General features: G+C 33.1%; 1 protein-coding gene across 2 annotated transcripts in view; it reads right to left on the bottom strand.

Moving 5' to 3' along the window:
* Window positions 1-17,783, bottom strand: part of LOC127855223 (glycylpeptide N-tetradecanoyltransferase-like) — a 65,144-nt gene extending 47,361 nt beyond the window's left edge. For both annotated transcript variants that reach the window (XR_008037407.1, XM_052390639.1), the window contains exon 1: window positions 17,664-17,783. Coding sequence is in view for 1 of the 2 variants with exons in the window: in XM_052390639.1 (XP_052246599.1) it covers window positions 17,664-17,782 (119 nt within the window). In the remaining variant the exon portion in view is untranslated. The remainder of the gene's footprint in view (window positions 1-17,663) is intronic.
* Window positions 17,784-20,318: the final 2,535 nt, after the last annotated feature.

Here is a 20,318-nt window from a genome sequence, read left to right on the forward strand (position 1 = left end):
AAAACTCAATGCCAAATTAATGCTTTGGTTTTCTTTAACAGTCAATGCAATTACATGTGTTATGTAAATCTTTGAGTGAAATGTTTTAGCAATGAGCTACACTGTCAAATTCTATAACTTTTCTTAGAGAAGTGCTTGTGTAAAAAAATATCATCATTTGGATCTCTGACTAGCATCCCTTAAGAAAATATAAGGCCCCCAGGGGCATTTATTATAATTCTGTAAACATGTATTCACATAAGAAGAATCATTTGTTTAAATGTCTGTGAACAGGAATAGTTGACAATATTCACCATTTCAAACAAATATAGTTTTCTGTAAATTAACAATTGTAAAAACAACAAGGTTATTGTCAAGCAATATTGTCCCCTACCATTTCCACCATCGGCAGAAATTCCACCATTTTCAGATTTATTTTGTTTGGTTGCCTTTTGACCTAGGAACAAAATGAAATGACGTTCATAATATCCATATTGCCATCTATCCATGTTGCAAGTTTTATGAAAAAAATATTATGAACTTTTAAAGTTATCGCAGGATCCAGAAAACCACCATTTTCAGCAGTATTTCTAGTCTATTTGTTGCCATAGCAACCAGAATTTTTAACGTAGGAACAAAATGAAATGACGTGCATAATGTCCATATTGCCATCTATCCATATTTCAAGTTTCATGAAAAAATATTAAGAACATTGAAAGTTATCGCAGGATCCAGAAAAGTGTGACGAACAGACAGACTGACAGGCGGAGCGCAAACCATAAGTCCCCTCCAGTGAAACCGGTAGGGGACAATAAAATGATCCTTATCTGTTGCCCTTGAGACCTGGGCCCCTATTCTTCAATCCGCGTAGTGACCAGCTAATGTTGTTACTCAAAATTTCAAGTCGGTTCGGCTTATCTACGGAGAGCCCACTACCTGCCACATCCGCGGGAAAAAGAGTTGTATAATTTATGCAACAGGTTTGAGTTCTCCAACTATATACATTCACAAATGGAAACATTATATGAAAATCATGTTAAATGTAATAGTTTCGAACAGAGCTTATATAGAAAAGAATCAATAAACAATGATTGTATTATACATGTCGCAAAAGAGATTGTTTATGAATGATTTAGATTGTTTATGAATGCTTAAAATAGTCCACTTTCTGCTGCGTCTTCATGACATTTTGCTCAGCCCATTCATAATCTGAGGCTATTAATAAATGCGGCTGCTGATAAACAAGGGAGAGTCCAATTGCACGGGTGATAACACACAATAGTATCAGGTTACGCTTGTTAATCTGAGGCTTTTAATAGATTCAGGAAAACAACGCAATTGTATAAGGTTACACTTGTTTATATTCTCAATTCATAAAACGTTGAACAATGAGTTCAACAATAACATCAGAGACACGATCATACGATAGACAACAACAAAAATGCTTCATAATCGCTAAAACCAAATATAACAAACAATTAAATATAACACGAAGGATCTGTTTCGTAACCTTGTTCATGCTTCTACAGCGGGGATTTCTGGGAAACGTTCCTTTGTTCTCAACAGATAGCGGCGATCTTTTGTATTTACGGGTGCAAACAACGCAATAGTAGAAGATTAAGCTTGTTTATATTCACAGTTCTCAATTTATAAAACATTGGACAGGAGTTCACCAATTACTACAGGTATACTATAGTAAACCTCAAAAATGCTTTATAATCGCTAAAACCTGAAACAACTAGATAGAACAAGAAATATCTTTTTTAAATGTAGTCGGCGTAAACGCTGACTTTGAAATAAAGTTTGCAATTTACTTTTCTAAGTAAATAAATATAATGAAAACAAAAGTTTAACTATTGTGTTTTGTTTTTTTCACTTATAAGTTGCATATTCACCGCATGAAATGTGTGTTGTTAGTGTCAAACCACATATTAGTATAAGAAGATAAAAAATATACTACGGGAGTGCACATCATAATGTATGTGTCTTCACATGCCTTATTATGAGTATATTTCTTCACTATCGAAATATATCGTATGTTAATGTTTGATTTAAACGCAGTTTTCTTTGGACACATTTGAATCACACTTTCATAGCCGCGTCATGCGAAAATGGGTCTTATGCCAGGGGTTTTTCAGCACTGTCTGCGCCTCCGGAAAACGGAGGCACTCCCAAAGCAAACGGACCTGATGATCCCAAACCGAAAAAAAATAAAAAAATCCCAATTTTAAAAAAAAACTACATTCTTTTTAAGAATGAAGTGTCTTATAATATGTGTGACTAACCAGTGTTTGTTTCTGTCAAAAATATCTGCTATAAGGTTTTGACTGTTCAGTTCTTATCGCAAGAGTGTAACTGTAACTGAAAAACAAAACTGCAGTACTTGAATAAATGTTAAACGTGCCCAATATTGCATCTGTTTATATAAAGAAGACATAATAACAAATAAAAACAAATTTATTTTTTAAACCACTGAATTATTTAAGCATGATAAATTCACATTTTTTTTCCAAATGAGCCGTTTTATCGAAGCAAAATTCCCAAAATGGCCAATTTTGTCGATAAAAAATTCCCAATTTGGTCAGACTCCTTTTCCCAAAATAGGCAGAAAAACCCCTGTATGCGTTTCGACCAGCGTTTCTTAAACTCAATGCATTTGCGCAGTCTGGTCAGAAGCTATGCTGTTCGCTATAAAATCAATCAATATGTTATTGGCTCATTATGTATCTCCTGACCAGACTGAGAGATGAGCCGGCTGAGTGGGCTATATATATATGAAGGGCGCATATGGAATAAGACCCACTTTCGCATGAGTTTCGAGGGTCATTAAAAATCTCATTGCCAATTGTAAATGGCACATTTTAGCACAATGCTTTTCAATACAAAATTAATTCAAAATAGCAATCTTGTAAATAAGGGCAGCCTTTCCAGGCGTTCAGGAACGATTTCCAAACGTGCTGAAGGAGTACGGCAAACATTGTGGTTGGATAATTAAATGATTTTCTTCTTACCGTGACACTTTACTATTTTGGTAATGATTGTTTTCTCATCTTGAAAGCAAAACTGAAATTCTGCGAAATAGATTTTAACGCGTGATTGTAACTGGGCCACAATTTGTGTAGTTTGAACATTCAGAGAGTAGTCCGGAATTCCTTAAAACTGAACAGTGTCTTTGCGCTGAGCACAGACACAGTGATGTATCCGAAGTTCAGAGGTTTTATCTCGAATCAGCCTATGAAATATTCGAAAAAATATTCACGCCTGTCTGCTTGCTTTATGCAAAAGTCATTAAGATGAAAAACTGAGTAAAACAGCTATGCGGAAAAAGCGCATGAGTGCTATATACCTATGTTTAGGTAAGAGTTGTTGACACCATGTGAACTGCTAGGGTTACAAGTAATTCATAAACAACAATTAACGGGTCAACAGGGCTGTCTTGATGACTTCCTAATTCGTGAATAAAAAGTATTGCTCGCGGATTTATTATTTATTTATTTTCATCAATGATCTTCTTGTATATTTTGCATTTGTATATGTTGTCAAAAATCAAAAGTTTTGTAAAGTGAATTTTCATCATGAAATTATATTCTTATTAGTGATCTAGGTATTCGATATTCCAACAATATTCATTTAAAGCGGGTATATACGATTTTTTTTATGTGTTTAATTGTAATATATTGATAAAATATGTTACAATAACACAAAATAGGCAAGAAAAATTATACATTAAAGCAGAATTTCATAAAATGCAGCAAAGACAAATTAGCACCCGAGCCGATTGTGACGTACATATTTTCCTACAATAACCGAAGCATTGGTCTTTGTATTAGGATCGGAGTTAGTGTTCGTGTGTCGTATGAATAGATATCGTTGCAGGAATTCAAATAAACCGTTAAACTAAGTTTAGATTCACATTGTACATGTATGGTATACATGCTGGGGAATTCGGCTGTACAGCCGTTTTCAATTTCAGAATTAAATATCTGGCTTATTTTGCATTTTTCGACACATGTTCTTCTTTAATCTTAACTTATATTTTAATTTATATTGAAATATATATATAATAAGTTTTTTACACATTTTATATAAATTCATTAATATTTGACAAAATCGTATATACCCGCTTTAATATGATGGTGAATGCAAATTGTCTTTATATTCAGTTCTCACTGCCATTTTCATCATACTTTCTATGCTTTCAGAGCGTCCAAAAAAGGCCATGTGGTTTTCATTTTGTCTAAGTTATCTCTATGAAATTAATCGGATGAAAGTAACGCAGAAAGTGAAAAAATCGTGAAAATGGAAGTTTCAACTCAGAAGAGTCTCGTTATAACTTGTAACGTTAATTGCAAACAGAAGCTTCTTCAAGGTATCATTTACTATCAATCGGGATTATATGCTAGACACAATATGTGAGCTAAATGGTACTAACAGAGCCTTAGATCGATCATGTGGTGCTGACAAGGACTATCCGAACCAATTGACATTTTTTACTTTCGCCACTGAATGGTTTTGCAACCACTTTACCATACTATACTTCAATATCAGATACAATAGAACATGTCAATCCCTATTAAATTACACAATAAACAATACATGTCAATCCTTCTCATTATAAGTGGCGATGTGGCCTTGAACCCTGGCCCAATCAGGAATCCTTGTGGTCAGTGTGGTAAACCAGTTGCCACCAACCACCGTGCCGTACAATGTGAGGATTGCTTCTACTGGTGGCACATAGGTCCAAAATGTGCTTATAAGGAAGGCCAGAAACTATGTTAACAAACTGAAAAAATTATCTGTAAAAACATATTTTCAGGAACGCTGCCTTGGAGGGTGTAAATCCACAGACTTTTGGAAACTATTAAACCATTTCTTTCTAAAAAATGCACCGGCTTGCAATCAAAAATTATTTTAACCGAAAATGATGAAATTGTATCTGACAACTCTAATGTAGCTGAAATTTTTAACAGTTTTTATGTAAATGTAGCTGATGATATTGGCAAGGATTACCATTTTGATGAAAACAATCATCCCAGCATAGAAAAAATCTTAGGCAAAATTTTTTGTAAAAAATCTTTTAATTTTGCTCCTAAAACTAATATAAAAGTGTCTCAAATTATAAGTAAATTTAATGTTAAAAAGGCAACCGGTGTGGACAAAATCTCTGTTAAATTGTTGAAAATTGGCATGATGTCTCTGACTCCATTTTTAACTCATTTGATAAATTCTACCATTTCTACTGGTATTTTTCCTGATAGGATAAAAGGAAGCTCAAGTCACCCCTGTGTATAAGAAAAATGATTCTTTGTTGAAATCTAACTATAGACGTGTTAGTATTTTGCCTGTCACTTCTAAAATTTATGAGAAAATACTTGAAGAACAACTTGCTTCTTATTTTGAAATATTTTTGATCAATTTTTGTGCGTCTTCCAGAGAGGACATGGATGCCAGACTACCATTCTCAGGCTACTGGAGGACTGGAAGAAAGCCTTGGACTCTAACCAGTATGTAGCCGCCATCCTAATGGACCTGTCCAAGGCCTTCGACTGTCTTCCACACAACAAAGTTCAATACTCACATCAAGAATATTTGTAAAAAAGCTGCTCAACAACTTAATGTTCTAAAGAGAATTGGTTGTAATCTGAATAAACTTAGTAGACTCACAATTTTTCACACTTTCATCTTGTCAAATTTTAATTTTTGTCCTCTGTCATGGCACTTCTTTACAAAGAGTAACACTCAGAAAATAGGGAAAATTCAAGAGAGAGCTTTGAGATTTGTTTATGATGATTATGCTTGTAACTATGAAGATTTGTTAAATAGAGCCAATTTACCACCTCTACACATTCGAAGATTAAGAACTATGGCAAATGAAACTTTTAAAATTGTTAATAAAATATGTCCACCTGTTCTGCATGACTCAGTTGAAAGAAGAAATAATAATTATAACTTAAGATACTCAAATATATTGCAGGTTCCATCTGTAAAGACAGAACACTATGGTAGGAGAAGTTTCAGGTATGCAGCCCCAGTCCTGTGGAACTCGCATCATGACGAATTCAGACAAGCAGGCTCCTTCAGCCAATTTAAAACCTTGATCTCAGGTTGGAATGGAAAGATATGTAACAGCTCAGGTTGCAATCAGACTTAGCTGTCCATATCTTCGCTCCAACTTATCAGGTAGCGAGTCTACAGACTGGGACTGCTGACCTGACATGTTTTCTAGTTATGCTTTCTTTTGCTTATTACTTTGCTTATTATTTTGCTTTGTCTTTTGTAATGTTCTGCTTATTTGGCTAGACTTGTCTTAGTTGCTGCATAGATATCTCAAAAATATATGTATACTACTATGTGCTTATAAGCCTCTTTGCCATGCATGCTTATTATATTTTTTAAATTGGTTTAATTAATGTGTAGGCCTATGACCTAGATTAGCATAAATCTGTCAGTTTTATGTTTTATTTCTTGTCACTTCCCTTTGCCTGACAAGTGCTCTGCAAGTTATGCCATATTGCCTTAAGTATTAATGCTTGTATAAAATATGTTTAAATTATTTTACTGTCTCGTTTAACAGCTGCTTTTAATATGTTATTATCTGATATGCTCTCCCTATTTATTTAAACTGTTTTAATTTATTTGTAGGCGTATGGTCTTTATTAGCATAAATCTCTCAGTTATTGTGTTTATGTGTAGTTACTTCCCTTTGCTTGACCACGGACTCTAGATTACGGATAAGAAACGGGACCGTTACGCCAAATATCTTGATGCGTCTAAGTCACGTGACCGTGTCGTAACTATCGATCTTTTATCGAAGCGCCGATGTTATACATTTAAAGGGGCCTTTTCACAGATTTTGGCATGTTTTGAAGTGTGTCATTAAATGCTTTATATTGATCAATGTAAGCGTTGGATGTGAAAAGCTCCAGTAAAGAATCAATAATAAAATTTAAAAAAGACAAAAAGGTAACCCTCAGCAGGACTCGAACCACTGACCCCTGGTGTCCTGGAGTTAAAAGGCTACCACTTAGACCACTCGACTATCCTTCCTGATACAATGCCAGACGTATTTATACTTTATATAAGCAATCCTCGTAGTTTCCCAAAATATAACGACAACAACAGAACTCTCCAAATTATTAATTTGTTTCGCGTTGCAACGCTTTATAATTTTCGGATTTTTTAAATCGTCAAAAGATGCATATAATGGCTATTTTATAGCATGGTAAATGTTCAGTATTACTGTTTCCTCACAAATATCCTAACTAAAACGAAAATTTGCGAATCTGAAACAACTTTTTTCAATTTTGTCAATTTACCCAAACGTGAAAAGGCCCCTTTAATGTACCCACTCACGTATTTTGTTAAATTATAGTTTCATTTCTAGGCCGATTTTGACAAATCATATATCATTAGAAAGCTTACGTAACGTAGTTTCCAGATATATAAATATATATTAAGTTTTTCTTCTGATTTCGGCAGCCTGGCGAGTTATAACTTTAACTTTTGCAAATATCATACCGTTTTGGAGTTTTAGAATCTAGATTTACGGTTGACATGTTCGTACTTTATACCGATTTGTAGCGTTTATATTTGGAGTTCAGTTTTAAAAAATAACATCTTGCTTAGGAGAATAGAAATCTGTATATGATAGAAAAAAAATGGTTTAAAAATGAAAGCAAGTAAGGAATGAAGGCGGAAATAAGTAGCGCGCGGTCCTAACGAACCGAACTGATGGCGATTATGCTTTTGTTTAGATACCGGCCATTGAATTTCCTTTTCCATGATTATTATATATTTGTTTATGGAATATATTGAAATATTTTTATTCTAGAGACATATCAAAAAAGCTAAGTATTAATGAAGCTTAATAAATTAACGATTTCAGCTCTTGATTATAACACAGAAAGGGTGTTAATTTTATGATGAAATAGCGTATATAGCCGACCCTCTTGATATTTTTTGGCTTTGCATACTTCAAATATAATGGGTGTCAAAACATTCATCGTTTGTTGTTTATTATCAAAAAGGTAATTATGTAAAATTATATGAAAGGTTATTAACCATAAATTATCAATTAATTAAAATTATTTAAAGATTCTTGAAAATCACGGTCAACTGTCTATGTATGTATATTGAAATATCTTTATTAGTGATCAGAGTTATAAATATATAGAATTCTTAATTATAACTCTGTATTATTTGTGTTTTTCGGAAAGATTATTTAACCCCGTTGTGGTCAAATGAAAATGCTGTTTTTAATCATGTTGTTCCGTACACTACCATACACTCTTTATAGGACTACGAAATGACGGAGTTTTTTACCGGTACCCGCTTAATACGTTAAATGTTAAGTACAGTATATTAGATTTTTTAAATGTTTAAAATGTACATGTATACAGTAGGTATTAAGCACTTATAATTATTATGATTAAGCTGGCTGACATCTATACAGTATTTAGTTTATGGAAATCTGTATGGGCAGATGACTATAAATGCTTTCAATACGCTACATATCTTATAAACGCAAAATTGAGTATTTGGCGTTACATTACTCCAAGAAATGACCACTAATACCACGAGAAGACATTGAGGTATCATAAAAAGTGTAAACTGACCAGACATTGCCACCTGTGGTTAGGGACCAATATACAAGTATAGGTCCCTCCTGTGGCGTATGACACCATAGTGTTATTTAGTATTGGTCGGTACAGTATCTGATCATAACGAGATAATTGGTTTGTGCTGAACACAGGGGCAATAAAACCACAGATCTATCAATAAACAAGATTATTGAGATATCTTTTATTGAACACCGCGATAAAATTGCTCAAACCACGGACTCTAGATTACACGGATAAGAAACATGACAACATTCTCAGAATCATAACTGCTATATGTGTAATCACCTAACAATTCGTCTAAAAATAATTTATATATTTGAGTTGAAGACGATGTACTGTTGTATAAGCAGGGCTCGACATTAACGGTAGTCCAACTGTCCGGGACAACCAAAATTTTAGTCCGGACAAGTAAATATAGAATTTGCTAGTCCGACGGGACAAGCGGTCGTTATAATTTAATTACTTTTAACGACAAAGCGCAAGGTATTCTGATAGTTCCATGCAATACTAAACCGTACTGTTTACAAGGGAAGCAACCCTTAACATTTTCATTTGCCAAGATAACAAGAATATTCTCCCTTGTAAAGAATATGAATTTTATGACACCGGAACACACCGATCTTACAGACAATTGACCAGTTGCCAACTCCGCCCACATTTTGTCAATCAGATATCGATTTTTCACACACCCCTCAGCAACGCTTATCTGGCCGCCATTTTGTCCGACAAACAAAGCGCATTGTACATATGGAATGGACGTAATTTTTAAGAGTTTACACAGATTTTATATCAAATGCATGATCATTACTGTTCGATCATTATTCAAAATTGTAGGTGCTATACATACTTTATAAAAGGTTATTATTTAATCTTTATTTCTTGAATATATGAACGAGTAATGAGAAAACAAACACAATAAATAGTTTAACCACACCAGGTGTGTGTTCTATAAAACGTGTTATACCGTTTGATGCACAATATTATTAAGCAGTTTTGGCAACATAATAATTGCTACACGTGCTTATTAATCTCAGCGTAATTGTCGATGATTAATAAATAACAGTATGTTGCGTGGATCTCAGAATGAAGGAACATTAAGGCATTGTTAGGTACTGTACACAAGAAAAGAAAAGTATTTAATTACTTAAATGATTTCCAATTATATATTTATTTTCTGTGGATCATAAACAAGGGAAATCATTATAAATTGTTAACTTAAATATTGTTTTAACTAAAGTAAACAACAAAAAGGTGATTTCAACGCTGCTTAGCCAGCTTAAAGCGACTTCAAGTGTAAAATGTACGGCTTATAATACAACAACAACATTTCTAATACAACATATATTGATACGGGGAGAAATGTAAAAATTGCAATTAACATATAAGGGCCATCTTGTTATAAATAAGCAAATGCATAATATGCTAAATGTATTCAGTTCGAATGTTCGTGAACAGCACCATAATACCAACATTTTCATTTTTTGATAGTGAAATGTAACAGGTTCGCATTAAACATAAATGAAATAAAATGCAAATTAGACTATCTGTTAAAGCGGGTATATACGATTTTTATATGTGCTGAATTGTAAAATATTGATTCAAATATGTTATAATAACACACACTATGCAAGAAAAATGATACATTTAAGACGAATTTCATAAAATACAGCAAATACAAATTAGCGCCCCGAGCCGATTGTGACGAAGATAATTCGTAATTATTTTCCTACAATAACCGACGCATTCGTCTTTTTTGTAAGTGTTCATGTGTCGTATGAATCGATATCGCTGCAGAAATTTCAAATGAACCGTTAAACTAAATTTAGATTCACATCGTACATGCATGATATATATGCTGGCGAATTCGGCTGTACAGCCTTTTTCGATTTCAGAATTAAATATCTGGCTTATTTAGCATTTTTCGACACATGTTCTTCTTAACTTTTATTTTAGTTTATATTGAAATATATGTATAATAAGTTTTTTACACATTTTATATTTATTACTAAATATTTGACAAGATCGTATATACCCGCTTTAATGAAACCACGAAATTAGGCCTGTATTAAATTATGGTTACAATCAAAATTTAATTTTTATATCTAAATAAAAAAATCGGTGTCTTTTTAAAAATAACACAATAAAACAAAGATCTAAACATTTTTAATAAACAAAAAACCCATCATGATATGGATATGTCATTTGCATTTAATAAAAATATTTTCAAAATGATATATGAATAGCCACCGGGTTCACTGTCAGACGGTTGAATACAAGTTCAAAATCAATATGAAATAAATGATCATTTTTACAACGGATTTTTCATCAACTCCCTATATACATGTAATATGTATAAGAAACGTTTCTGATAGTCAGTCTGCCGTTAACTCATTTATTTTGATTACGCCATTTCTCTCTAAAGTTTTTATGATTGTATTAACGTTTTACAAAGCAGTTTTGTTTAGTGTGCGGCTTTAATAATTTATATTATAGAAAAGAGCATAATACATCATTACAAATATAGAATTTCCCTCTCGTAATCCGCTATAATTGTGATCTGCTTGTCGGAGTTTTCTAATCACTAGACCATGTGACTATGTGGGCGGAGCGATCGATAATTTGGCGACTGGTCAATTAACGAAGTGACGTCATCTCTATGTATAGAATGATTTTACATAACACAGGTTTTTGTCAGGTATTATGGCCTTGTATGTTTAAAAATCAATAATCTCGAGTTTTACGTTATTCTAGTCAGTTCTGTTTGTATTGAAATTGCCTACAATTATGTTAACATGTATTTTGAATGATTACAGTCTTTATGATTTGAGCATTTTGTATTGTTTCATTATTTTGCAAAGTACTGAGCAGATTAATCAGTGCCCCAGATAATTATTTGGGAAATAGGGTTTTCACCCATTGATTTAAAAAAAATAGGGTGATTTCGGTCTTGAAATAGGGTGAAATGAGTTATAAAAATTCATACTTTAAAATCTGTGCTATTTTCGCCGTTGAATTAAATCCAATCTTGGTCACTTCAACGTATCCATTCAGATTCAGATTACTTTTGTTGAAGCTGCACACTTGTATTGATTCAATAAAACTTTAAACTGTTATAATTAACTGTCATAAACTGATGTTTCATACCATCTTTAATTCTTTAAACTGTGCATAATATAAACTTCAAACTTAGAAAATCGATAACATGAATGATTTGTCACTTAACGGCTCTTGCTTTCTTGGTTTTAAAAAGTTTGCGCAACAATCGTGGACGTCTTTCGATCTCTCTTAGACATTTTTATTTCGCATTGTTATAGAAACTGAAAGTACAGACGCTTTACAAATACATGCACAAATAGTGACGGATTAAATCAGATTGAAAACGCATGTTTGTCATAAATAATTTGGACAGATCATCAGATGCTGTAATTAACTATGAAATCTATTCCGAAGAGCGTTTGAATAACTTTGACTGTTTTCCTGCTCCTTCATCCAGACGCTTGCTGAATAAAAGCGACGTCCCATTACGATAATAATTGCAAAGAGGATATACCAAAATGAGCAAAGAATTGTATCGTACGCATCGAATTTTAGGATTGTGCGTAAAAGTCAAATTGGTTGCGTTTTCAATACGCATGATATTGTATTTCTTTGCGTTTTTACACATTTTAATAGGGTGAAAGACGCATATACGCAGCTTATCTGGGGCACTGGATTAATATAGAATGGTCAGGACAAGTTGCTTTTTGTCAGGACAAGTGAAATTTTGATCTACTTGACCGACCGGACAAGTGGCTTCAAAAGTTATTGTCGAGCCCTGATAAGTCTGAATAAACTATCTGTCTGCCTGTCTAAATCTAAGCTGTCATCGTCCCAGTGAAAAAAATCTGATTTTGACTAGTTGGACATGATGCCCTGATGTCAAAATACGAAATGACCCGCGTAACACCAACCGTGATTTTCAAGAATCTTTAATAAATTGATAATTTAAGATAAATAACATTTAAAATAATTATACATAATAACCTCGTTGACAATAAACAGCAAACGATGAATGTTTTTGACACCCATTTATTTCAAGTATGCATGCAAAGCCGAATAATATCGAGAGGGTCCGCTATATACGCTGTTTCATCATAAATTTAACACCCTTTCTGTGTTATAAACAGGAGCTGAAAGCGTTAATTTATTAACATTCATTTATAATAAGCTTTATTGATAATGTTCCGTGAACAAAATACTACAATATATTCCATAAAAATCTAATAATATGGCAAAGGAAATTCAATGGCCAGTTTCTAAACAAAAGTATAATCGCCAAGACCTAAGCATCAGTTCAGTGCGTTAGGAACGCGCGCTACTTTTTTCCGCCTTCATTCCTTAATTACTTTCGTTTTTAAACAATTTTTTTTTTCTATCGTATACAGAATTCTATTCTCCTGAGCAAGATGTAATTTTTAAAACTGAACTCCAAATATAAACGCTACAAATTGGTATTAAGTACGAACATGTCAACCGTAAATCTAGATTCTAAAACTCCAAAACGGTATGATATTTGCAAAAGTTAAAGTTATAACTCACCCGGCTGCCGAAATCAGAAGAAAAACTTAATATATATTTGTATATCTGTTTACTACGTAACGTACAGTACACTCCACGCGTTTTCCCCAATTTCCCTCCATACTCCGCGGGATTCGACCTGGAGGGAGATTAAGAAAATCCCGCTATACGCGGCGTTTGCATGATTTTGGACGCGGCGGTTAACGATCGGCAAAACTGATAAGCCGACGCGGCGGCCCTCGGCGTTGGCAACGCGGGGGAAACTCCGCGTTTTACGAGATAACGATCAATTTAATTTTGTTTGACTTCCTGATTTTCAAATAAAATTACATTTAATACGAGTACATACATGTACATGTAGTATAATATTTACAATAAAAAAAAACAAAACAAGATAGATCGATCCCGACGTGGTTGTAGAAGTAGTTGTTGTTGTATAGAAAACTCGTTGATTGACGACACACAAAACGTCGTATTTTAATTAATACTTACCAATTAATATAAACACAGTTTGCAACATTGTTTTTATTTTGATAATTTAATCCAAAGTTTTCATGTTAGCGGGTGATTTTCTATACTGAACATGTATACAAATGACCAGGGACCCTAAAAATCTCGCAAATCTGTGTGAATTGACAGTTTGACGTAATCAAAGAAAAGCCGCTTCCTGTCTAAAGGCATAACTTACTAAAGTAAACACGTTCAACGAATGCATAAGGAATGGTTTTAATTGTCGGAACAAAGTCAATTCTCTGCTCGCTAATGCATTGATTTTCTCTTTGTTTGTAGGTTATTCCATTGATTGCTAAAAATGGTAACTATTGAGTTGATAATTGCATTTAATATTCACAGTTGTATTCTTGTTGCGTCGACATTCTAAACAATGTTTACCAGTAATTATGGACCAAATCGGCAGAGTGACATTCACACATGTTAATCCCTTTTGTCAAAACACCGCAGACAGCAGTCTACACAATAGGTCAGTAGACAAGCTTTGCGTGTTTTCAAAACGTCAAACACTTAAAATCCAGTTCCGCCCAGATGTCTTCTTTAATCAGTTTACAATACAATTAGTGTTAAAATAATTACTCTACTAAAATACCGTAACGATAAAGATTCGGCGTGTTCGATTTGAAATTATTTTAGAGGAAATATCAACTTATTCGCGATATAATTTCGTTAATAAATACCAAAGGAACTTTTAACCGAAATCAACAAAATTCTATGTTCTCTGCGCTACAAAGTTTGTATAAAAAAAAATCAATACACGCACGCTTTGCAGGAGTATACATTGTACCTTGACCTTGTACATTGCAGCATAATTTTCGCGCGCTTTTGTCGGGAATGACTGTATATTGGAAGCATTTGTAAACGTCGTGTTAACAATTAAAAATCGTAGTGTGTTTCGGATTACTAATTATTATTCTCATTTTGAAATTTTACGGAACATTTATTCTTGTGTCATATGTGTTATGATTTAAATATTAATTTGTCAAATGTATTATATTAGACTTAATTCATATTGTAGACGTACCTGTGAATTAAACAAACATAATTTTTATACGTATTAATTTTCTATACAATTATCTTTTTTATACATGTACTGCAGTATTTAAACAATTTATTATAACAATGTTTTTATTTTTTGGCATGCCCAGTAGCACACTGCCAACGCGGCGTTGCGCGGCGATCACTGATAAGAACGGAAAGTGTTTGCATTTACCGACTAGCCTAAAGTAATACACGCCGCGGGAATTAGCGAACGCGGCGTAACGCCGAGCGTTTTATCGAGTTCACCTCGCTCTTCCAACGCCGCGTGAACACTCGCTAGCAGAAAAAAACCCGCGGAGGGAGCGCGTTTTTTGGGGAAAACGCGTGGAGTGTACTGTAAGCTTTCTCATGATATATAATTTGTCAAAATTGGCCGAGAAATATAACTATAATTTAACAAAATACGTTAGTGGGTACATCAAAATGTATAACATCGGCGCTTCGGTGTACGCTAATTGTAAAAAAATGATAGCCACAACACGTTAAAATGCGCGGTGGTAAAACATAAAATGTGTATTTCTTGTGTTTAACTCGCTATAAATCCATTAATAACAACGGGAATATACTAAAAGTTATATTCTTTTGAAAGAGGAATTAATAAGCAACAAGATAACGTATAAACCAATGAAATCGGATGAATAGTTTTTGCATAAGATTGAATTTACTACAGTAAGGGTCAAATACTCGATTCATCTCCTATCAATATACACTCCGTGGCTTGACAAATGCTTTGCCATTTATGCCATGTATGCCATTATGCACTTTTGTATTAATGCTTGTCTTAACCATGTTTAAATTATCTTACTGTCTCTCTTAACAGCTGGTTTTTTCGGCGTAAGCTGCATAAGCCAGCTTTTCACCTTAGCCTGACCTTTGTAAGTGTCCAATAAAATTCCAATAAAATTTCCCGCGGCTAGGTACGAATGAATACACTTCATTTATTCCATTGGCTGATTTGAGTATACCACCAGAACATTGGAAACATATCCGCGTCTTTGTAACACTGTTTTACTGTATGAAACAATTTTATCTCTAATGAAAAGGCTTAATAGATAGAACAGTTTTACACTCAATTCTCGACATCAATACAGTTTGTGCGTACACCTTTTATTTTCAGAGTATTACCAGCGCAAGAGCGTTTATACTTTAAAGGCTATGTTCTCATATTTAGTACTTACTTCCTTATTCCTGTCAACATGTTAACATGTAAAAGTATAAAGAGCAATGGAAGCGAGGCCTAACTTTAAAGCATTGCATTTCAACCCGCGAGGTATATCGGGTCAATTCGCGGACATTCAGAGTTTATATACAGGTCATCACCGGAGTTGGCGGCCAGTAAAATAATCGTTATATAATAAAGACGCTATCCGTGAACTACGTGACCTGGAATTTTCTTTAGACCAGAAATATGTTAAATGAAGATATTCAGCAATATAATTATGGTATGTAAATAATAGATTCTTAATGTGTTTTCAACAATACAATGATAAATATTATTGTTGATAAATTTTACAATAATTATTCGTCCATATTTCTTCATGTACTAAAGTGATATTATGAGCATGTAACAGTTTATAGGTGTCTATCGCAACCGTTGATTATTTTTGATGTTTCTACTTCATATACACTTATATTAATTAATGCAGCATCATCGTACTAAAACAATATATCAGAAAGAGAAAAATAATGCATTTGAATATCAACCGTACTTTCGTTTGACAACTGATCATGCGTTTACGAGTTGAACCTAAATTTAGTTTTAGTGCAGATTTGTTCATACGACACAAAGACACGAAATTGTTTTACGGATCATTTCAGCTTACAGGACTGGGTGGGTCACGTAAGAATATCGAATATAAAATATATTTATAAACAACTGGTAGCAAGGTGAGTTGCAGATAATTAATCAGTAACCACATTATAACTAACTATTTTGACCTGTTAATTCTTTTCAGCTCAATTCAACAGTGCAAAATGCCCATAATATCACTTTAAGCATTAGCACGATGATAATTGATACTGTTAATAATCGAATCAAATAGCAATGCCCGACAAACCACTAAAACAGGTTTGTTCGAAGAACGTGCCTATAAATACGGATACTTCTCGTGTGGCCGGTTGACTCATATGTTTAAATTTCACTTCCATTCTTCTTTTGGTTTTCTGTTTTGTATCTATAGGTTTATGACCAGCAATATGTTATAATGTAAAATAAGCCGCGAAAACTCCCCGTAACATCCTGTACTGCGTGTGATGCAGCTAAGAACTGCACAGAAAAAGACATTCGCTATCCTTGATCTCATTCATTAAACTATTTACGCCGTATATCTTTTTTAAAGATATTTCTTGTTTAATATGTTTTTATTATACATTTGTTAAAAATGTTGGTTTAAAAGCTACGTATGGCTTATGTTATATGTTATGTACTCTTGCCGACTTTAAATAAAATTTACTTGACTTGACTATGATAAAAAGTGCACACAAAGCTTGACCCGTGCGTTATGACACACTCTTCATAAATGTGAATGGAGTTTGTTCATTTCAAACTTGCGATTAACTTTGAAAAATGAATTGCGTCTTAAATTATGCAATAGCGAACAACTTCAGTGTTTCCAGCGCTTTAATAAAAAAGAAACAGTTCAGATACCTCAAGACCCATCCTAAAGTGATCAGGGATGCCTAATAAAATCCTCAGTAAAGCCAAGCCCATGTTAAAAAGATATTTAGTAGCACTGATTGTTATACGTTTTTTTTGAAATGGTAAAATAGCGATTCTAAAAATCTTATTCTTAAAATGAAAACCAAACAGGAACACTATGCTTGTTTAAGTTGCTAAGCCTTGATTATTTTGCGTTTTTGTAAGAATGAAGTTTCCCTTTGAGCCAGACACATTTTCGAACATTTTGTCTTGACATTCTTAAACCATCTTTATCAGAGAGTTCGTTAACTAATTACCCATCGTCTGCCGTGTCGTTAGTTTCAACATCGCCATCAATGGCATCAGGATCAACGTCTTGATCCGAGCTAAGCTCGTACAATGAATCGGCATCCGCCATGCCTGTCAAAATTTGCATGTAGATCATAACGGTCAGAAAACAATACGGTTCAACACTTCGCGATGAAAGCTGCGCGCAGAGATTTAACTGGTTCCGCGCACAGTCAGCAAAGTGTTTCGATCTTTAGAGGATTTGTATTTTATATTAATGTTTCGTTTTCAAGCGATTTATGCGAATACTAAATCAATTCAGAAGAAAAAAATTCGTTCAGCAAAAAGTTTACATACACGGCTGCATGGTCAATGCACGGAAATTAAAAATGGCAAACAGATGTGAGGAATTAATTGAATTTGAATATGTTTTCGGAAAAATAAATATCTTATATTTTATTTAGAGTTTGTAAAAAAAAGAAGTATGTCTGAAGTCAAGCTATATACATGTGTTTATAATAGTGTGTACTAATAATTAACTAACTAATAATTGACCAACTCCCTCACCATGTTATATAAAATCCAACACCAGCTAGTCAACGTGGATCACTGTCACCTTACCCTCACAAGAAATTTAAACTTGTTTATCCCCCAATCACGCACCCAGTATCACATGACCTCCTTCTTTCCTCGAACTATAAGGTAATGGAACGGTCTTCCATACATGGTCAAATCAAGCCCCAATCTCGATTCCTTCAAAACGAGACTCGGGGAGGTCAAATTCTAAGTTTGTAGCCCCTGTTTTTATTTTTAACCTAACACTGCACTTCTGGAATATTCTTACTTTACTGTATATATCTCAAATACTTTCTCTTTTAGATGCACTTTTTAACTGACTAACACTGTTTTCCCTGACAACGCGCCTCCAAATTATAATCATGATTGATTGTTCGGGAGTATACCGTAGATGTAGATGTAGATGTAATACATTTTGGCGAGAAGCACACTTCTTGTGGAACTATAATCAAAATGACGTGCATACCCTCTGTTTCTGTTGATTTTAAATAAGTCATATAATCTGCGTTCTGCTCAACGCCATTCTTCGTTGAACAAACTCGAATTAATATAATTGAATATAGAAATTCAATTTAAGACAACTTCAAACATACTGTGTTATTCAAAAACTAGAAACGTGTCTATCACGTTACTCGATAAAGGCCCGTACTAGCCAAACAAAATCTTAAGCTGTTCATATTTTATAATACAACTTAAGAAACAAAAAATCAAGTTCGACATAACTTTGATACACTGTTTAATACATCATTGATATGATAATCTTCATTGGTCCGTTTACTTGAGTTCCTTAAAATATTCTGACAGCGGCGAGATCTCTCGTCTGTAGTTATTGCATTATATTACTTCAATACAACTGCCGATAATACCCGAAAGGGGTGTAAGGCAGTATATATATATATATATATATATATATATATATATATATATATATATATATATATATATATATATATATATATATATATATATATATATAATAAAAGTAAAAACACGTGTCTGGGATTTTAAATATATATTGATTTAGCCAACGCGTTTCGCACAGCTCATAGCTATGCGAAACGCGTTGGCTAAATCAATATATATTTAAAATCCCAGACACGTGTTTTTACTTTTATTATATAATATTCACAATCTGGATTATTACATTTTACTTATATAACTATATATATATATATATATATATATATATATATATATATATATATATATATATATATATATATATATATATATATATATATATATATAGATAGATAGATAGATAGATAGATAGATAGATAGATAGATAGATAGATACGTTTACATATTTTATTCTGAAAGATAGGCATATCACGTTAGTCCTAACAAGCATCAGTCGTGTTACAAATAATATGTGTCTGCTTTTCGTATTACTATTCCTTTCGATGTAATATGGCTATAAACAAGTTTCAAGTGAAGAAGAACACGTACAATCTGATCTAAAGATGGGTGTTTTTTGGATAGTGTACTTTGTCGACATAATTAATCGGAATATATGATACCAATGGCATGCAAACATTAGCCACGGTTAAGTCCACGGATTGTACACACCAAATAATTCTGCAAAGTTAACATGGGATAAGCGAATACAAGATGAAACTGTTTTAAAGGTTTACTTTTATATATGTATATGAAAAGTATATCAAATAAGGCATTTTGTTTATTAAATTCGTGAGTAAATTATATATGTCAAATTCAATTATTATTTGAATATATATAATTACAATACTGATCCTTATGAAGGTATTGTTTAGTCATACTTAAATTTATATATTTGATTACTCGCCATAGACGTTGCATTTTTTATAAATAAAACATATTATGACTATCACACATTTATAGTGTACCAGGTACTCTACTTAATTACATAGTTGATAATTTATCGAAAACATATACGAAGCATAGTATGAGATGCGTTTCCGTGAAAATTACATATAAGCGGTATTCTACATGTGATTTAATCATATGACCAATGCTTGGTCAAGGTTATCATCAACGGAGAATGTGTGAATATTTTAGATTTCAATTATTTCATATCTTATATGCAAACAATTATTTCATATCTTATGTGCAAACATATCCCTGATAAG

This window comes from Dreissena polymorpha, chromosome 13 (assembly GCF_020536995.1).
Source record: "Dreissena polymorpha isolate Duluth1 chromosome 13, UMN_Dpol_1.0, whole genome shotgun sequence".
NCBI lineage: Eukaryota > Metazoa > Mollusca > Bivalvia > Myida > Dreissenidae > Dreissena > Dreissena polymorpha.